Below are 18,116 nucleotides of genomic sequence, written 5' to 3' on the forward strand. Positions count from 1 at the left end.
AAATCTACTAAAAAATTAATTTTAATCTATATCAAACACATTTATTTTGTTCTTTATTTTAAATTTCTACATAATTATTCATAAACATACACAACCCCCCCCCCCCAACCCCCCAACCCCACCTCTTATTTCACGATCTTTTTCTGCCCCCCCCCCAACACCCCAAACCCTTCATCTTATTTCACGATCTTTTTCTGTTCCTCCACAAATAGCTTGCAAAATACAGTCTACTATTGTAGCCAGGGGCGGATCCAGCACTTTGCGAGTACCCATAGCCTCGCCAGGTGCTGAATCCGTCGAAATGTTCAATTGTCATCGGGACCGTCGGGTAGCAAGCGCAGCCGCGCTGGGTTTGCAGAATATAGAGCCAGAGCTGGAGGGGGAAGAAAGAAGATGAGTTCCATTTTTATTTTTATATTTTTCCTTGGGGCTTAGGCTGATGACTGGAATTGGGCGAGCCTCTTTTTAGTTAAAAAAAAGGCCCAATAAAGGATCCATCATCCATGGTATTAATTTCCCCCAAGCTTAACCACCCAAACTCCGAATCCCCAATATATGAAAGTTGAAACCGGCAGGGCAAATTGAGCAAAGAGCCAAAGACGCAAAGACCCAAACTCAAAGTGCAAACCCTTCCTTCCATTTTCATTTCCATATTTCCATTCGAAGCAGAAGCAGCCGTGGCGCCTCACGCCTGCTAAGTGCGACTGACCTGTGTTTCAACACTGGTTGGAAGTATGCAGTTTTCGGGAAACTCGAGCATCGATCACGAATGTGATTCCTTTTATTCTTTTATCTTGTTTTGAATGTTAGTCTTACTTGATGCGAGATATATGATGATTTTGACATATGTACTCTGTATTGTTTTTATTCTTTGGGGAAAAAAGTCGTGACGGCATGGTTACTTTGTAGTGTTGGTTTGCTTTTATAAGTTCACTAGCCGTTCACTTGGTTAAATGTACAATATCACATTTATTTGTTATTTTAATTGAAATATATGAAAGGAATCATTGTCCTTTTTAGCAAAATCCTTGCAAAAAAATGCTAAATCAAAAAAGAATATTTGAATTAAATGCTGAATTAGAGAGGCGATCAAGTATAAAGCCACAACAAAGAGCAAAAGGGGAAATGTTAAGATTGCAGGATGTGATTAACAAGTAATTTTGGCCATTAGTTTTGCGGGTAACAATGAGTACTGATGTGTTGTCATGGAAAACCAAAGCACCGGCTAATATGAGCTTAGATTACCAGTTCCTATAACATATCTTTCTTGTGATGGAGATTCCCCAAACCTGATTTTTGGTGGCGCATCCCCTCATAGGCACTGCCCTTTGAAGAGGGCAGGGCAAGTTAGGGGCTGAAAAGCTTCTACCCATCTTTTGGGGCACCTCATCTTGCCATTTTTCATTCCCATTAGGCTGAAGTGTTTGGTATTTTCTTCATATAGAAAAGCAAATTAGGAGTTATTACTGAGGTCTGAGAATTGTGATTTTTTAGAGCCTGTTTGGGAGTGATTTTAAGAATTGATTTTTTGACCGTTAGGAGAAAAGTGGGGTCCACCTGTGAGAGAAGAAGTCAAATATGACGGCTGAAATAGTAAAATAACGGTCAAAAAATTAATTTTTTTGGTGAAAAAATCGGGCCCAAACAGCTCCTTAATCAATTCTAATTGAAAATTAAATTGGAGACGGTCGAGGATCAACGGTCAAACTCATCCTCCGCCCTAACTTGACTTTGATGCTGGATTCGCCCTGATTGTAGCTACCGACTCTCAAACTCCTTGTGGAAGATTGCACCCTTTTATTTCATCTGAGGTTAATGATTTTTCTATCCATCTTCATTGGATTTTGACCACCAGAAGACTCGCTCGGTTGTATTGCAGTTTCTATTTAATTTTTGTATCTTTATGTTTTCAGCAATAGGTTTTGATAAGAACTGTTAGTTTCTGTTAAATATTGCTTGGGTAATTGCTTTTGGTAGATTAATAGTTGTTTAAGCTAATTAAAGAAGCAGGTTTATACAATATTAACTTGTGGAGGATTTGTAGTTGTTATTTAGTGGCGGGCAGTTGACAGGCATGGCTCACCATTGCCCCCTTTTAACCCTTTTCATTTTTCTCGTTATGTCGAAGTTCTCTTAATAAAAATTATAGGATGCCTAAATCAGAAAAAATGTAAATCAATTTGTAGTTGTGCGAATTTATCATGGGCCTATTTATAATATCAGATACGCTTGTAGGTGCTTATAATTATGGCTCACATTATGAATACACATAAATATGGTACATGTAATCTCGGGTACCAGTTGTGAAAAACATGGACAAAATTCCAGCGGCTTGCGCCATGGACTGGAGTATTGAGCTTGACAAGAGTCTCCGTTCCAAAAAACCCGGTAACTATTGAAAAATTATTTTTTTACAGATTTCTTTCTATTATTTGGTTTTTCTGCTGGAAAATTATTTTTTTACAAATTTCTTTCTAGTATATTTGGTTTTACTGTTTTCATTTAATATTAATTGAATTTATGCAGGTAAATCAATTGAAGCCATAAAAGACATCGGTTCCAGGCTTGAATGGTGGAATAGGGATTCAAAGCTAACAGCTGCAGAATACAAAATTTTCAGCTTAATCCCTGGCGAAGAGAAGCTTTTTTTGAATGCGATTTTTCTGCGTTTGGCGGATGCATTTAGGTTAGGAGATAAAAATATTAAAAGTTGCATTGTAAATATTTTTCTATCCCTGCGACGGAAAAGGAGGAGAAGTGCTGTTAAGGATGATGATTGTAGGATCTTGAGCAAGAGTAAATTAGAGAATTACATGGAGTTGTTGAGAAGAGTAAAGGTAGTGTTTGATACTGGGGATGTAGATCAAAGATCGATGGCTTTGATTTTGTTTGGTTGCTGGGCAGATTTTGCGAAAGATATTGCTGATATACGATACATTGTGCTATCGAGTTTTTATTATTATTTTTTGATGTGTATTGTGATTTTGATTGACCACTTTCTGGACCAAAAATTCATGCCACAACTCCTCATTGATCTCTGTGTATGTAACTGGTTTTTTCTTCGAATTTTGTATTCATGGAGGAAAAGAAAAGTGAATAAATTGTAGGAAAAATCAATTCCCCTTGCATTTTTATTTTTAATAAATCCTACTGTTTTGCCATTATCTTTTTATTAATTTCCCTACAATAAGTTATCTTCTCCTGTAATGAAAAATGTGTCATAAATATGTGCCGTCCATGCTCTCAATAATTGGCTTCTCTTTTTTCTTGATTATAAACTGAACCTACATTATGCAATTATATGCAGGTGAAGGCCTCATTGTTTGCTGCAGGATGCTTAAGTGAATTGTCGGATGACTTCGCTAATGTTTTCTTGGAGATATTGACCAGGATGGTGACATCATTGGAGATACCAAGAGCTGTAAGGTTAGCAGGAGTGAGAGCTTTTGCTAAACTGTGGTGCCCATTGTCACTTGCAGATAAAGCTTACAAGGTTCAGTATTCTGCTTACTTTTAGTTTATTCCTTCCAGGCTAGTAGACTCTATCCACATATTATCACGTTATTGTCCTGTTTTTAAATAAAATAAAAATAAAAAGTCTCTTTAAAGGGCATATAGATAGAGAGCACTCAAGTTATTTTTGTTAGGCATCTTGCAGAATTCATGCAGATCAATATAAAATATTATGTGCCTTAACTCAAATCTTTTATGAAATGAAGATGTCCCATGGTAAATGTAACAAGCATATTATTTCTACATCTAAAAGAACATGTGGACAGTTAGAGCCACAAGGTTATAATGCAGCTCTTAATGTAATTGCAGACAGGTTTAAAGCTGCTAAAGGGTTCTTTAGAAGATGATTTCTCTGCTGTGATGCTGATTTCACTTTCTAAAATTGCTTCTAAGTGGACGCTTCTAATCTCTGTACAGGTATCTACCTTGCTTATCTACTTCCCCTATAAATTAAAGAACAAAAAATCAGTCAAAATGAATCACTTTTTTTTTTTTGGTCTAAATGAGTGTATCCTTCAGCAAGGGCGGACCCAATGGGTGTCCTGAGGGGTCACGTGACCCCCCAACTTTTGAATTATTTATTTATTTATTTGGGATAAGTTCTGCTCTAAATCAAGGTTAATAATTAATATAGTAACATATTTCAAAGAATTCTTAACTTTATAACTTTTATCAAAATTTACTAAAAATCTGATTTTAGCTCCCATCAAATAGGGGCAAAATCACAATAAATTTGAATTTTTCCTTTCTCTTCCTCTATCTTACCCTTCTAATTTTTTAAAATTTGTTTATAGTTTTTCTACAAATTATCACATCTACTACAAATTTTCACTTTTTAATCAAATTTTTAATTAATTAGAACATGAATATGCATTTTCTTCCATCTTATTTGTGTACATAGAATGTGTCTGTACTGATTATATCCAATTTAATTTATATTTAACCAATTGTATTAATTTAATTGAATGGTTATATGTTTTTCCTTTTGATCACTTGACTTAATTGTTTGTATTAAAAACATTATAAAGTTTTTAAACGTAAATATGAATTTTCTAGTGATGAGCAAAATATTAATAAAATGACTCTTCGAAATCAAATGGATGAAAATGATGAGCAAAATATTAATGAATAAATGTTTTTCAAATATAAATATGCATTTTCTCGGGTCTAGTATAAATCATTCAAAAATTAATAACAAAGTATTCAATTTGTACAGAGTTTAACTAAAAATATCTGCGTCTGCCCGTTCGAAAATCTTCAATGCAATCTCCATTTAACCAACTATGATTGGAAAATTTGCTCTCTGATGTGGTGAATTATTTATAGACAGTATATATATATATATATTTTTTTTTTTTTTTAGATTTTGTGTTCTTTCTTGACACATTTTTTTCTCAAAATTGCTAATATCTATTTCTTGCCTTTGGTTACAGATTGAATTGCTTACCTCATTTGTAAGTGAAGAGCGATCTTTGGATTTCCTAGCTACAACATTAAGATGTCTTAATTTCACATTAGCAAAGGGAGTATGTGATTTTCCGTCAGCCATGGATGTTGTCCATAAATTATTAATTATTATGAGTGGATCTGAAATTTCAGAAGCACTGCAATTGGAAGCTTTAGAAATCTTGCATAAGGTCTTCCCCGTGTTAGCTTTCTTGAGTTCATGATCACACTGTTTTCTTAGCAATTCTGACATTTGAATTTTGCAGATCCTTCTCTATGGTTCATCCACAATTCCTTGCATGGAGATGCTTGAGATTTTTCCAAGCCTGTTGACAATTGTTGAGAATATGGTACGGTCTTCCTCTAGGTCCAATAGAGTCTTAGCCTTTAGGATTCTAGCTGATCTCTCTGGCAAGATTCTGAGAAGAGCAGATATAGTCCCAAGTGAAATTGGTTGCACTCTAGCATCGCAGGTGATTTCATTTGTTTTAGATTGGATCTCTTTGATGGTAAGGTTGGAGATGGACGCTCATAAGCCTGACTTGGAAATGGAGCTTGAGGTTAAAAGCTTTCTTAACCTTTTAGTTAACCTGGGTGAAAATCATTCATATCTTTGTTGCTTGGTGCTAAATAAAATCTGCATATTTATAGATAACCTGATCAAGGAACTCGACAGAGTTGTAAGGATAGAGAAAACTGACTTGCCAGGTCATGATGGCACAGAGTTTGTCAAAGGAAGCAAAACATTTTTCATTTCAAAAGTCATGCTCTATGTATCGAAAGTTGTGGTTGTTTGTATACAAAACCTAGATGAAACTGATGCTGGAACAAGCCAAGTTTTTAGCGGGTTGAAGAATCAGATAGAACATGTATGCCAGTGCACCTCTTTTGATAACTATATCCATACGATCTACTGGCATTTATTACACTTTTGCACCATCCATAGTTGCATTTGCAGTGAGAAACAGGAATTGATGAGTCTTGATAAAACAATTTCGCTTTCTAGTGTTGATTCCGTTATTCAGCTTGATATCCTTACTCTTGACTGTGCAAAGATGATGTTAGGAGGAAAAAGTTATTGGTCATCTTATAAAGCTGGAAAACTTGCAGTCTACCAGGGAGCATGGTCTACAGCTGCTTTCATTTTTGAGCATATCCACACCATGGTTCAGTCTACTGCCTGCTCCCGCTGGTTGAAATCCTTGGCTCAGTTCTCTCACAGTGAAAAGCAGATTCAATCGTTCTTCATACCCGGACGAGACTCTTCTAACCTAAACCATTCTACTGTAAAAGGAGATCCATTTCTCCCTTCTGAACCTGATGGAGGTAAAAGAGAAGGCACCTTCTGGAAGATCAATCAGTGTAACTCAATTGAAAATCTTATCAGGGCTTGTAGTAGTCTTTGCTCTGCCGAGGAAACACTTGGGGATTCTGGTATGGGATTCTTGTTCGGTTTCCAAAGATGGTTTCTGTCCCTTAGAGCAAAGCTCCTGGCAACTGTAGTAGATATAATGAAGTTATTGAATACGATTTCACTTGTTCAATATAGCAGTAGCCCCTCAGGAAAAGGGGAGGGAACAGATCCAGTTTCAGGCTTGAGTTTCTTACAAAGACTCAGCTCCTTGGTTGATTCTTTCACGGAGGTCTCTCGCCGGATGAACAAATTAACTAGAGAATTTGATTTATTTGTAGCATCTTTCATTGGCATGGACAGACAAAGTGTTATTATTGTTTCGGCACTTGCATTGAGTTGTTCATTGATGGCCTTCAGTGCTGGTTTTGTCTATCTCATCCCAAACCTGCAGTATTCAGAGAATTTTAGAACTTCCAACTCTGAATACCTTGAGGAGTCTTTCCATGCTATGCTACTAGAAGATGTAGTCGGGAGGTTGAGGCAAATAGACGGCTCAACCAGGAATAGTATCCTGTTTCTTATGAAGTCTTTTGGAAAGTCCAAGAGCTGTTTTTCGCCACAATTGAGAAATCAGATTTCAGAGAGTTATGAAACAAGAGTCATGCTCAAACTCTGTGATTATGCCATTATGAGGATTGTTGCCTTAAAAAATGAGGCAGGCCAGATTCAAGGGGGTGAAGGCATGTCTCAAACTATAAATGATGGTTCACAGCTTTTATTGAACATCATTTCACAATGTATTTTGATGCCGTTCCGGACTCCCAAGCACTTTTTTAAAGTAAGGTATGTTGAATAAAGCCATTTATATAGATTTGAAGCCCTGATGTATCCTTTCGAAAAAAAGAAACCCTGATGTATCATGTTTTTCTTCTTGAAAATGTTCTTCCTACACATTTTAGGATAAAGCATTAATGTCACTTATATCCTTTTAAGTGTCAATTTTGTATACTTCCTACAATTTAGGTGGTCAAAATCCACGTTCTCATTGTTATAAGCGGCAAATTTTATGATGACTCTGACCATGAATTTTTATTTCTATGGCTTGTGGCTCACATGTAGACTTTAGTGCATTTCATCGAGTGTCCTAACTTCAAACTGAATGTTAATGTTCTGGATTACCGGCTTTTGATATTATTCTAATATTTGAATCTGTCTTTATTCTTAGGCCTAGTGTTACCTCTGAGCTTTTCATGATGAATGAAGATGGTAAACATGTGGATCGGGTATCTGTTTTTTCAGGTTCCCCCATCTCACTGACTTTATGCCTTCAATTGAGAAACATGCCAGCAGGTCAACCTTTTCGGCTTACCAAATTGTTGTGCATTCTTAGTTGTAGATCATCTTCTCAGATGAAAACAGAAACGGGAGAGAATAAAGGGGAAAAACACTTGGGTAGCCAAGATGGGGGAATTGATGATTTGTTGGACTTGAACGAACAGCTAGTGGGCTATGTTACTGGATCTACAAGGAGATGTAGAATGCATCACAGAGATAACACCGGTGATTTTATGGTGAATCAGTATGTGCATTTTGAACTGAACACACGAGGCCAAGGGTTCTCTACTTGCTTGTTCGATGTTTCTTCTTTTCCACTGGGTTCTTATAGAATCAAATGGCATAGCTGTTGTATCGACAGTGAAGGTTCTTATTGGAGCCTGCTTCCTCTGAATGCTGGCCCTGTGATCACCATACAGGATTGTAAAAGTGGCTGCTGATTCTGCTGAAGTTTGATAGATCTTATAAACTGTCCTAATTCAAAGAGAAGGAACTATCACGATCATTAATTTTATGTAAGTTACCATATTTAATTTCTGATACTTTTATGTGCATCTTCTCTGGCGTATTCCTTTTTGAAAATAACACAAGAAGTTTCCATTGCTGCAGCTTCTGGATGCTCAATTTTTGGTCTAACAAGAACAGCATTCACTCTAGCAGAACATATTTGTACTTTTGAGTTATGATATAAAGAAGCTTGAATTTGCTGAATATGTTATTTTTCATTGTAAACACAATTTTTCCCTTGTGGCACGTACTCTGCATTTTTAAGTGTGGGAAGCTGATTCCATCTTTCCCCTTTACCTATAATTTTATTTTTGGTCCTGAATCTAAGATGACCATGAAGCTGGCCAATTTGCTGTAATTCTTTTTCCTTGTTCATCGTAAATTATTTGCAATTTCCTTTCAATTGTTACAGTCGTTACACACATTCAAGTCACGTTCCTACCATTGTCTTTGCAGCTATTGTGAGCATTAGATATCCTTTTATCCTTCTTAGATTTTTTATTAGATGCCAGTAAAAGGAACCTTGTGTTTATGGAATTCTGTTGTCGCTCTTCATATGCAGTTCTATTTAACTACCACCGTAATTTTATTTTGATATAGTATGATGATGCTTTGTATGTGTTTTGAACAGTTCCTTATTTAGAATGCTAACTGCAAGCTTACACTACAGTTTTGCAGTGTCATGTTTTACCCATCGGAACTGAATTTACATTGTTCTCGTGATTTATTCGACGTTGATTTGATTGAAGTTAATATTTTGCCATGTTTCCGGCCGAGCCTATGAATGGAACTAACGAGTCCACTCTCAGGGTTGCACTTGACCATGGAAAGACCTCAGGAGCTATCAAGTTACACGACCGAAATGTGGTCTGCCAAAAATTTGGAGATGAATCTGTTAAGATTATCGAGCTTGAAGATTAGAATGCCAAGGCTGTTTTTGTTATATTTAATTATTGCCTCATTTTATTTTATTTTATTTTATTTTTGGTGGCATTCGATGGACCAATCCCAGTGACCATCAATGTGGCATTTGAACCAAGTGGTCTTGGAAAATATCTCATAATAGCATCACATGTATATTGGGTCATTCCTTTTAATGGGAATTGAAAAATTCTGCATGTAGGGAATTGAAAAATTCTGCATGTACAGAATTTTAACATATAGAACAAAACCAGAAATCTCATATGGGGTGGGACCCATGTGAGTTTTATATTCAAAAAATTAAACCACTCACACCAAGTGCTGCGAGTAGTCTGTAAGGTTTTTGACAAATCATTTTCTGTACATGTAGTGTCTCATGGGAATATGTCCCCAATTTTGTCGGTGAAGAACAGTTTTGCTGTGATATTAAGGGAGATGCAGTCTTAATATTGGAAGTTCCTGTGGGTGAATAATTTTGCTATCCCTTTTGGAGCAATTAAGTACTAATTAACTGTACAATATGTGTTCTTAGTTGTTTTTGGTTTGATAAGATCAAGACTCACTCTATCAGAACATATTGCACTTAGGAATTTTGATGTGGATGCTTCATATTTAATGATGAAAGTTTGTGTAGGCCAATGTTGTGACATATTTGACATAGAAGGCTAGTTATTTAATTATTGATGTTATATTGATAAAAAATAAAAAGTGAAATTTGTATTTAAAATTTGCATAGTATCTGTTATATGAATAATTTATACTGATTTGAGTTTTTACCTTTTTCGATTAAATGCCTGAATCAAGTTTGAAAGGACGAGTAATACTTAATCGAATTGAGTGTACACATCTGATCTTAACATGCACCCTCTTTTGGTCATAAAATTGCTCGAGCAATTCTTGGACGCTTGATAAATATGAAGTTTACTTTAAAATACAACCAATGTCCGATAATACTCCGTCGGCCATTAGCTTTGCCACATAAAAAACCAAACCGAAGGAGGCAAATAAATCAAATTTTCTTTGTTATGTGCTTTCACATTACCCTTCATTTTCTTTTGGAGATATAGATCATACCGTTAAAGGATTGTATCTTGTTCAATACACGTCACCAGCTAAAACTACTAAACTTGTCTCAAAAGAACAAATAAATTAGACTCCCTAGCATTCATTTGCACGTTAATAGGATCTAGAAAAAATAAAATAAAATCAATGTTACTATACAAAAAGAAATTTTAATTACGCATTTTATTTCAATTAATATCTAATATCATTATTCTCAAGAACTTCTAGAAGATTCCATCAACTCTTTTGATGATAATAATATCTATTTAGTGACATGATATGTTTGAATCTAGAAATAGGTAATCTTTCTAGACATTGAGAAGAAATATAAAGTTTTCTAAATTCTTCTTCGCAGTTTGAAGCGCATGCCCCTTTTATATTATTGGCACTGATAGGGCAAATCTGCGTCACAAAATTCTCCTAGAACCCTACAATCTGCAAATAATTTTTTTTTTTAAGAACCAACCATAAAATAATTAAAAAGTTGAACTAAAAAGAGAGACTATATTAAAAAGCATGAAACGGTTTGAACATGTAGTGAAAAAGTAAAAAACAAGTCGAATACATGGCTATATACAAAAGTTAAGAAACAAGTTGAATTTCAAAAAATGACAAGAATTTGTCATTCATGATAATTTCTTTATAAGTTTTCTTCCGAAGGTGAAATGTTAATTTTACAAGTTGAATTCATATGCTTGAATTGACTATCGGAATCTATCTAAATACTTGGCCGAAGTTGATGCAAAATCAACATTTATAAATCTAATTCCAACATATATTATATTGAGATGTGAAATCCTTGAGTCCTTAAAATTAAAAAAAATCGTTACTAAATTTAGAGGGTGTTTGAGCCTCATTTTTATGAAAAAAAAAGTTTTAGAATAATAGACTGATGGAGAATGTGTCGATGAAAAATGAGGAATTTTTTTTTATTTACGTGTAATATTATTTTAATGAAAAATGTGTGGTTAAAAAAAAGAGAGGAAAATGTATTTTAGAGAATGAGAATCAAACAAATCCTTATTTGGATAATCTGGTTTGTAATTATCATTGTGAAAATTCCCAATATAAATTGAAAACCCTAGAGAAAACTAGGAATTGAAAGAACAATTTTATTATAACCTAGCATTGACTTAATGGGTTGTGCTGTGTGTACACATGGTGTACACACAGGCTTACACCCCCCCTTCATGTGAGGGGGGGTGTAAGGTTGTGTGTACACCATAAGTATTTTCCTTGACTTAATATATAATCAATATCTATAATTTATAGTCTATGTCTATAATCTATATTTATCTAATATATATTAAAATTTATTTTTCTATAATCTATATTATGTATGCTCTTACTTATTCACATTTTTAAATACAATTAGAATTATAAAAAATAGATTGTTGTAGATTCGAACAGAACATTTTACTATCCCTTAATTTTGAAGAACTCTAACATGGAGGAAGACCACGACATAAAATAAGTTTGTTTTATAATGATCTCCATATTGTTTTATAATGATCTCCATGATATTTTATAATATGGTTAAACTCAAGTCTTAACATAAAATTTTCTTCTTTCTTGTTTAATAGAAAGTGAACGGAATTTTATCATAAATTCGATCGGTTTTGGTCACTTTCTGATTTTTCTGTGGCACTGTCAGCCCAATTTTGCTTCTAAAAGTTGATGGTTTTATAGATAATATAGTTGCTCATAAATTTGATGAAATTTATTTGACTTAAAAATTGTAATAAAAATTTAAGCATGAATTAAAAACACCCATCAATATAACGTAATAAGAACTTATTTCAAAAGCCGCCAACAAATAAGGAAATTCTCACTATATAATAAGATATATTAATTTAAGATAATCGAAAAATCACGAAGCTGGAGTAGCTCAGCTGGTTAGAGCGTGTGGCTGTTAACCACAAGGTCGAAGGTTCAAGCCCTTCCTCTAGCGATATCCCTTTTTTTCTTTCTCTTAGCAAGAACACAATTACGGAAAGGGAGAATTGCACCTGGGGCCCCAAACCTTTCAAATTATTGTAGACTAATACACAAATCTTTCATTTTTACACCCACAGTCCAAACATTTCATTTCGATTCCTACTTTGTCAGAAAAAATGTATTCATTTATCGAATTGTGTCACGTTTTACTTCCCATTTCAGTTTCCGTGCAAAGACCTGTAGATCCATAGCATATGAATTTGATAGAACTTGAATTTTCTTCCACGCATTTATCCTCGAATGAAATCAAATGATACAATTGACTCATCATTGTTCGAGTTATGTAATCTCTCAAGTGTGTATTTGTCAACTTGTGTATATTGTGACACTTATAGAATGCCAAATTGGAGAAATCAAACTCTCTGAGTTATTTACATTGACGTGAACACTTAACTTCTCTTCTGAAGACTCAAATTGATGCTGCTATGAGTTTGTATCCTTGTCATCGAAAGGAAAAGCAAAAAGGAAGAAGAAATTTGTAAAAAATAGCAATTTCAGATAAATATGAAGAATAAGGAATTTCTTCGAAATCTTATATTCCAGTTTAAATCTAAACCGTAGCAAGAAAAAAAGTTACAAAAGAACAAAGAGAGAAGTAGGACATCTAATGGGCAGTAGAGTTTGTAAGATCTAGCTCCAGAAAACAGTAGTGTTCAACACAAAAACAGCCATATTTGCCAGAAGGAAGATCTGAATAACAAACAAAGCAGCAAAGCAGAGTAATATCCTATTCTTCCTGCAGCCACCAAACACGGCTTTATCAATATTGATCGCTGCTATTCTTCATCAGGCAATGCATCATCCAGACCTCGTTGTGCAATTCTGTAATACAGAATACCCATTGTTGCCATGCAAGCCCTGCACAAGAAAAGGAGGAAAGATGTTAAGTCGACTTGATGTTCATAAAAGAATTGAATGAGAAAAAAAGAGCAACTGTAACTGCAACATTCAATCTCTATTCTGGAATCTCCATGACATTTTGTTGTTCAACTATAAAATTTGATCAAGTCACCACCAGCATTCAGTGATAGACATCATATTGCAATCAAATTCTTATTTCGTTCAGGATAGATCCTTTATACAGCAAGCCAATTGCACATAAGCATGCAAAGAAGAAATAAAAAAGAAAAACAGCCAAGGGAAAACAAAGGCATAGATTACATTATAGCTATAATTAGGAGGAGTTTCCTTGGATCCATCCTTGAAGATCTATGATGTCTTGTGCGACCTTCAGGTACTTCATCTGCATTCGATGTATCTTTTCGCGGTGGTGCAGTCACTGGTAGAGTCGGCAATGCGCTAGACCAGAAAGGTAGCAATGACCTGAGAATCTTATGGCGGAATGTACCTGCAATCAAGATCAGCAAGTTCATTTTACAAAGTTGTTAAAGAAAAAAAAAAAAGAAAAAAAAAATCATGAAATAGCATCTATAGTACAAAAAAGGCAATCATAACAAAATCAATTTTCTAAGATGAAATTTAAAAAATATGAGAAGCGAACTTAGATATTACACTGGCTGAACATAGAGTTTGAGAACTGTTTATAAGGTTGCATATGCAAATCAAGGTTGGACGACATTTATCCCAATTTTGGGCAGTGAATTGGGCTTATCTAACATGTCATTTAGTGTCCTATTTTCCATACAATAAGCCGTTCAAGCCTGGGGCATACAACACTTGATATCAGATGCTATTATCCCCAGAACGCAATGGGCCATGAGAACCAAGCTATTCCTCTCCATATCACGGATGGCATTCATGTATGTCACAGTGAGAGTGAAAAATGATTGGGCATTTACTCTAAGGTTTAATTTATAACCCAAAAATTGGATAGCAAACATCATCAAAAGATCACAGAATGAATGACCTTCACCCACCTCTTCGAGTGTACTTCTTCTGGTTCCCATCTTCATCATCTGCATAATATAAAGCCTCAGAATTTTGCCTCTCAACTTGGACAGCATTTTTTCGTGTCATGGCAACAGGCTGTGTGCAAATAGATCAGAAAACTATACGCAGAAACACACCACGTAGCATATAGAGGCGAACATAGTTAAAATAAAAAATAGAAAAAATAAAGGATTATTCTTACAGCAGTAGGACTTGTGTTTTTCATGAAACTGTGCTCATGATTAGACAGTGATGACGTTGCTGAGGCAGGCCCATCTATCTCCACAATCTCCAAATGTGCAGGATTTGTAGAACCAGTCCTGGTAGAAGCCACATCTTTTCCATCAGCAGAGGCATGCATCAGTGGATCTGAAGCAAACGCAGGTGGAGGACTTCCAGGGCTTGTAGTATTCTTTGCTCTGCCGAGGAAACACTTGGGGATTCTGGTATGGGTATCTTGTTCGGTTTCCAAAGATGGTTTCTGTCCCTTAGAGCAAAGCTCCTGGCAACTGTAGTAGATATAATGAAGTTATTGAATACGATTTCACTTGTTCAATATAGCAGTAGCCCCTCAGGAAAAGGGGAGGGAACAGATCCAGTTTCAGGCTTGAGTTTCTTACAAAGACTCAGCTCCTTGGTTGATTCTTTCACGGAGGTCTCTCGCCGGATGAACAAATTAACTAGAGAATTTGATTTATTTGTAGCATCTTTCATTGGCATGGACAGACAAAGTGTTATTATTGTTTCGGCACTTGCATTGAGTTGTTCATTGATGGCCTTCAGTGCTGGTTTTGTCTATCTCATCCCAAACCTGCAGTATTCAGAGAATTTTAGAACTTCCAACTCTGAATACCTTGAGGAGTCTTTCCATGCTATGCTACTAGAAGATGTAGTCGGGAGGTTGAGGCAAATAGAGGGCTCAACCAGGAATAGTATCCTGTTTCTTATGAAGTCTTTTGGAAAGTCCAAGAGCTGTTTTTCGCCACAATTGAGAAATCAGATTTCAGAGAGTTATGAAACAAGAGTCATGCTCAAACTCTGTGATTATGCCATTATGAGGATTGTTGCCTTACAAAATGAGGCAGGCCAGATTCAAGGGGGTGAAGGCATGTCTCAAACTATAAATGATGGTTCACAGCTTTTATTGAACATCATTTCACAATGTATTTTGATGCCGTTCCGGACTCCCAAGCACTTTTTTAAAGTAAGGTATGTTGAATAAAGCCATTTATATAGATTTGAAGCCCTGATGTATCCTTTCGAAAAAAAGAAACCCTGATGTATCATGTTTTTCTTCTTGAAAATGTTCTTCCTACACATTTTAGGATAAAGCATTAATGTCACTTATATCCTTTTAAGTGTCAATTTTGTATACTTCCTACAATTTAGGTGGCCAAAATCCACGTTCTCATTGTTATAAGCGGCAAATTTTATGATGACTCTGACCATGAATTTTTATTTCTATGGCTTGTGGCTCACATGTAGACTTTAGTGCATTTCATCGAGTGTCCTAACTTCAAACTGAATGTTAATGTTCTGGATTACCGGCTTTTGATATTATTCTAATATTTGAATCTGTCTTTATTCTTAGGCCTAGTGTTACCTCTGAGCTTTTCATGATGAATGAAGATGGTAAACATGTGGATCGGGTATCTGTTTTTTCAGGTTCCCCCATCTCACTGACTTTATGCCTTCAATTGAGAAACATGCCAGCAGGTCAACCTTTTCGGCTTACCAAATTGTTGTGCATTCTTAGTTGTAGATCATCTTCTCAGATGAAAACAGAAACGGGAGAGAATAAAGGGGAAAAACACTTGGGTAGCCAAGATGGGGGAATTGATGATTTGTTGGACTTGAACGAACAGCTAGTGGGCTATGTTACTGGATCTACAAGGAGATGTAGAATGCATCACAGAGATAACACCGGTGATTTTATGGTGAATCAGTATGTGCATTTTGAACTGAACACACGAGGCCAAGGGTTCTCTACTTGCTTGTTCGATGTTTCTTCTTTTCCACTGGGTTCTTATAGAATCAAATGGCATAGCTGTTGTATCGACAGTGAAGGTTCTTATTGGAGCCTGCTTCCTCTGAATGCTGGCCCTGTGATCACCATACAGGATTGTAAAAGTGGCTGCTGATTCTGCTGAAGTTTGATAGATCTTATAAACTGTCCTAATTCAAAGAGAAGGAACTATCACGATCATTAATTTTATGTAAGTTACCATATTTAATTTCTGATACTTTTATGTGCATCTTCTCTGGCGTATTCCTTTTTGAAAATAACACAAGAAGTTTCCATTGCTGCAGCTTCTGGATGCTCAATTTTTGGTCTAACAAGAACAGCATTCACTCTAGCAGAACATATTTGTACTTTTGAGTTATGATATAAAGAAGCTTGAATTTGCTGAATATGTTATTTTTCATTGTAAACACAATTTTTCCCTTGTGGCACGTACTCTGCATTTTTAAGTGTGGGAAGCTGATTCCATCTTTCCCCTTTACCTATAATTTTATTTTTGGTCCTGAATCTAAGATGACCATGAAGCTGGCCAATTTGCTGTAATTCTTTTTCCTTGTTCATCGTAAATTATTTGCAATTTCCTTTCAATTGTTACAGTCGTTACACACATTCAAGTCACGTTCCTACCATTGTCTTTGCAGCTATTGTGAGCATTAGATATCCTTTTATCCTTCTTAGATTTTTTATTAGATGCAAGTAAAAGGAACCTTGTGTTTATGGAATTCTGTTGTCGCTCTTCATATGCAGTTCTATTTAACTACCACCGTAATTTTATTTTGATATAGTATGATGATGCTTTGTATGTGTTTTGAACAGTTCCTTATTTAGAATGCTAACTGCAAGCTTACACTACAGTTTTGCAGTGTCATGTTTTACCCATCGGAACTGAATTTACATTGTTCTCGTGATTTATTCGACGTTGATTTGATTGAAGTTAATATTTTGCCATGTTTCCGGCCGAGCCTATGAATGGAACTAACGAGTCCACTCTCAGGGTTGCACTTGACCATGGAAAGACCTCAGGAGCTATCAAGTTACACGACCGAAATGTGGTCTGCCAAAAATTTGGAGATGAATCTGTTAAGATTATCGAGCTTGAAGATTAGAATGCCAAGGCTGTTTTTGTTATATTTAATTATTGCCTCATTTTATTTTATTTTATTTTATTTTTGGTGGCATTCGATGGACCAATCCCAGTGACCATCAATGTGGCATTTGAACCAAGTGGTCTTGGAAAATATCTCATAATAGCATCACATGTATATTGGGTCATTCCTTTTAATGGGAATTGAAAAATTCTGCATGTAGGGAATTGAAAAATTCTGCATGTACAGAATTTTAACATATAGAACAAAACCAGAAATCTCATATGGGGTGGGACCCATGTGAGTTTTATATTCAAAAAATTAAACCACTCACACCAAGTGCTGCGAGTAGTCTGTAAGGTTTTTGACAAATCATTTTCTGTACATGTAGTGTCTCATGGGAATATGTCCCCAATTTTGTCGGTGAAGAACAGTTTTGCTGTGATATTAAGGGAGATGCAGTCTTAATATTGGAAGTTCCTGTGGGTGAATAATTTTGCTATCCCTTTTGGAGCAATTAAGTACTAATTAACTGTACAATATGTGTTCTTAGTTGTTTTTGGTTTGATAAGATCAAGACTCACTCTATCAGAACATATTGCACTTAGGAATTTTGATGTGGATGCTTCATATTTAATGATGAAAGTTTGTGTAGGCCAATGTTGTGACATATTTGACATAGAAGGCTAGTTATTTAATTATTGATGTTATATTGATAAAAAATAAAAATTGAAATTTGTATTTAAAATTTGCATAGTATCTGTTATATGAATAATTTATACTGATTTGAGTTTTTACCTTTTTCGATTAAATGCCTGAATCAAGTTTGAAAGGACGAGTAATACTTAATCGAATTGAGTGTACACATCTGATCTTAACATGCACCCTCTTTTGGTCATAAAATTGCTCGAGCAATTCTTGGACGCTTGATAAATATGAAGTTTACTTTAAAATACAACCAATGTCCGATAATACTCCGTCG

At 35.3% G+C, this 18,116-nt stretch overlaps 1 protein-coding gene and 1 non-coding gene across 2 annotated transcripts; both read left to right on the top strand.

The window, feature by feature from the left end:
• The first annotated feature begins 537 nt into the window (after positions 1-537).
• Positions 538-17,628, top strand: LOC111404604. Its single transcript, XM_023033389.1, has 17 exons — positions 538-771; positions 2,236-2,388; positions 2,527-2,958; positions 3,285-3,493; positions 3,823-3,930; positions 4,947-5,150; positions 5,226-7,156; positions 7,539-8,083; positions 9,168-9,229; positions 9,279-9,355; positions 9,447-9,541; positions 9,609-9,706; positions 12,879-12,960; positions 13,371-13,503; positions 14,411-15,235; positions 15,618-16,242; positions 16,905-17,628. The coding sequence occupies exons 2-16, from the start codon at positions 2,313-2,315 to the stop codon at positions 16,165-16,167; spliced, it is 5,427 nt and encodes a 1,808-aa protein (XP_022889157.1). The 5' UTR covers positions 538-771; positions 2,236-2,312; the 3' UTR covers positions 16,168-16,242; positions 16,905-17,628.
• On the top strand, positions 12,016-12,089 carry TRNAN-GUU. Its single transcript has one exon. It is a non-coding gene; the product is annotated as a tRNA-Asn (tRNA).
• Positions 17,629-18,116: the final 488 nt, after the last annotated feature.

The sequence above is a fragment of the Olea europaea genome, chromosome 11, assembly GCF_002742605.1.
Source record: "Olea europaea var. sylvestris chromosome 11, O_europaea_v1, whole genome shotgun sequence".
NCBI lineage: Eukaryota > Viridiplantae > Streptophyta > Magnoliopsida > Lamiales > Oleaceae > Olea > Olea europaea.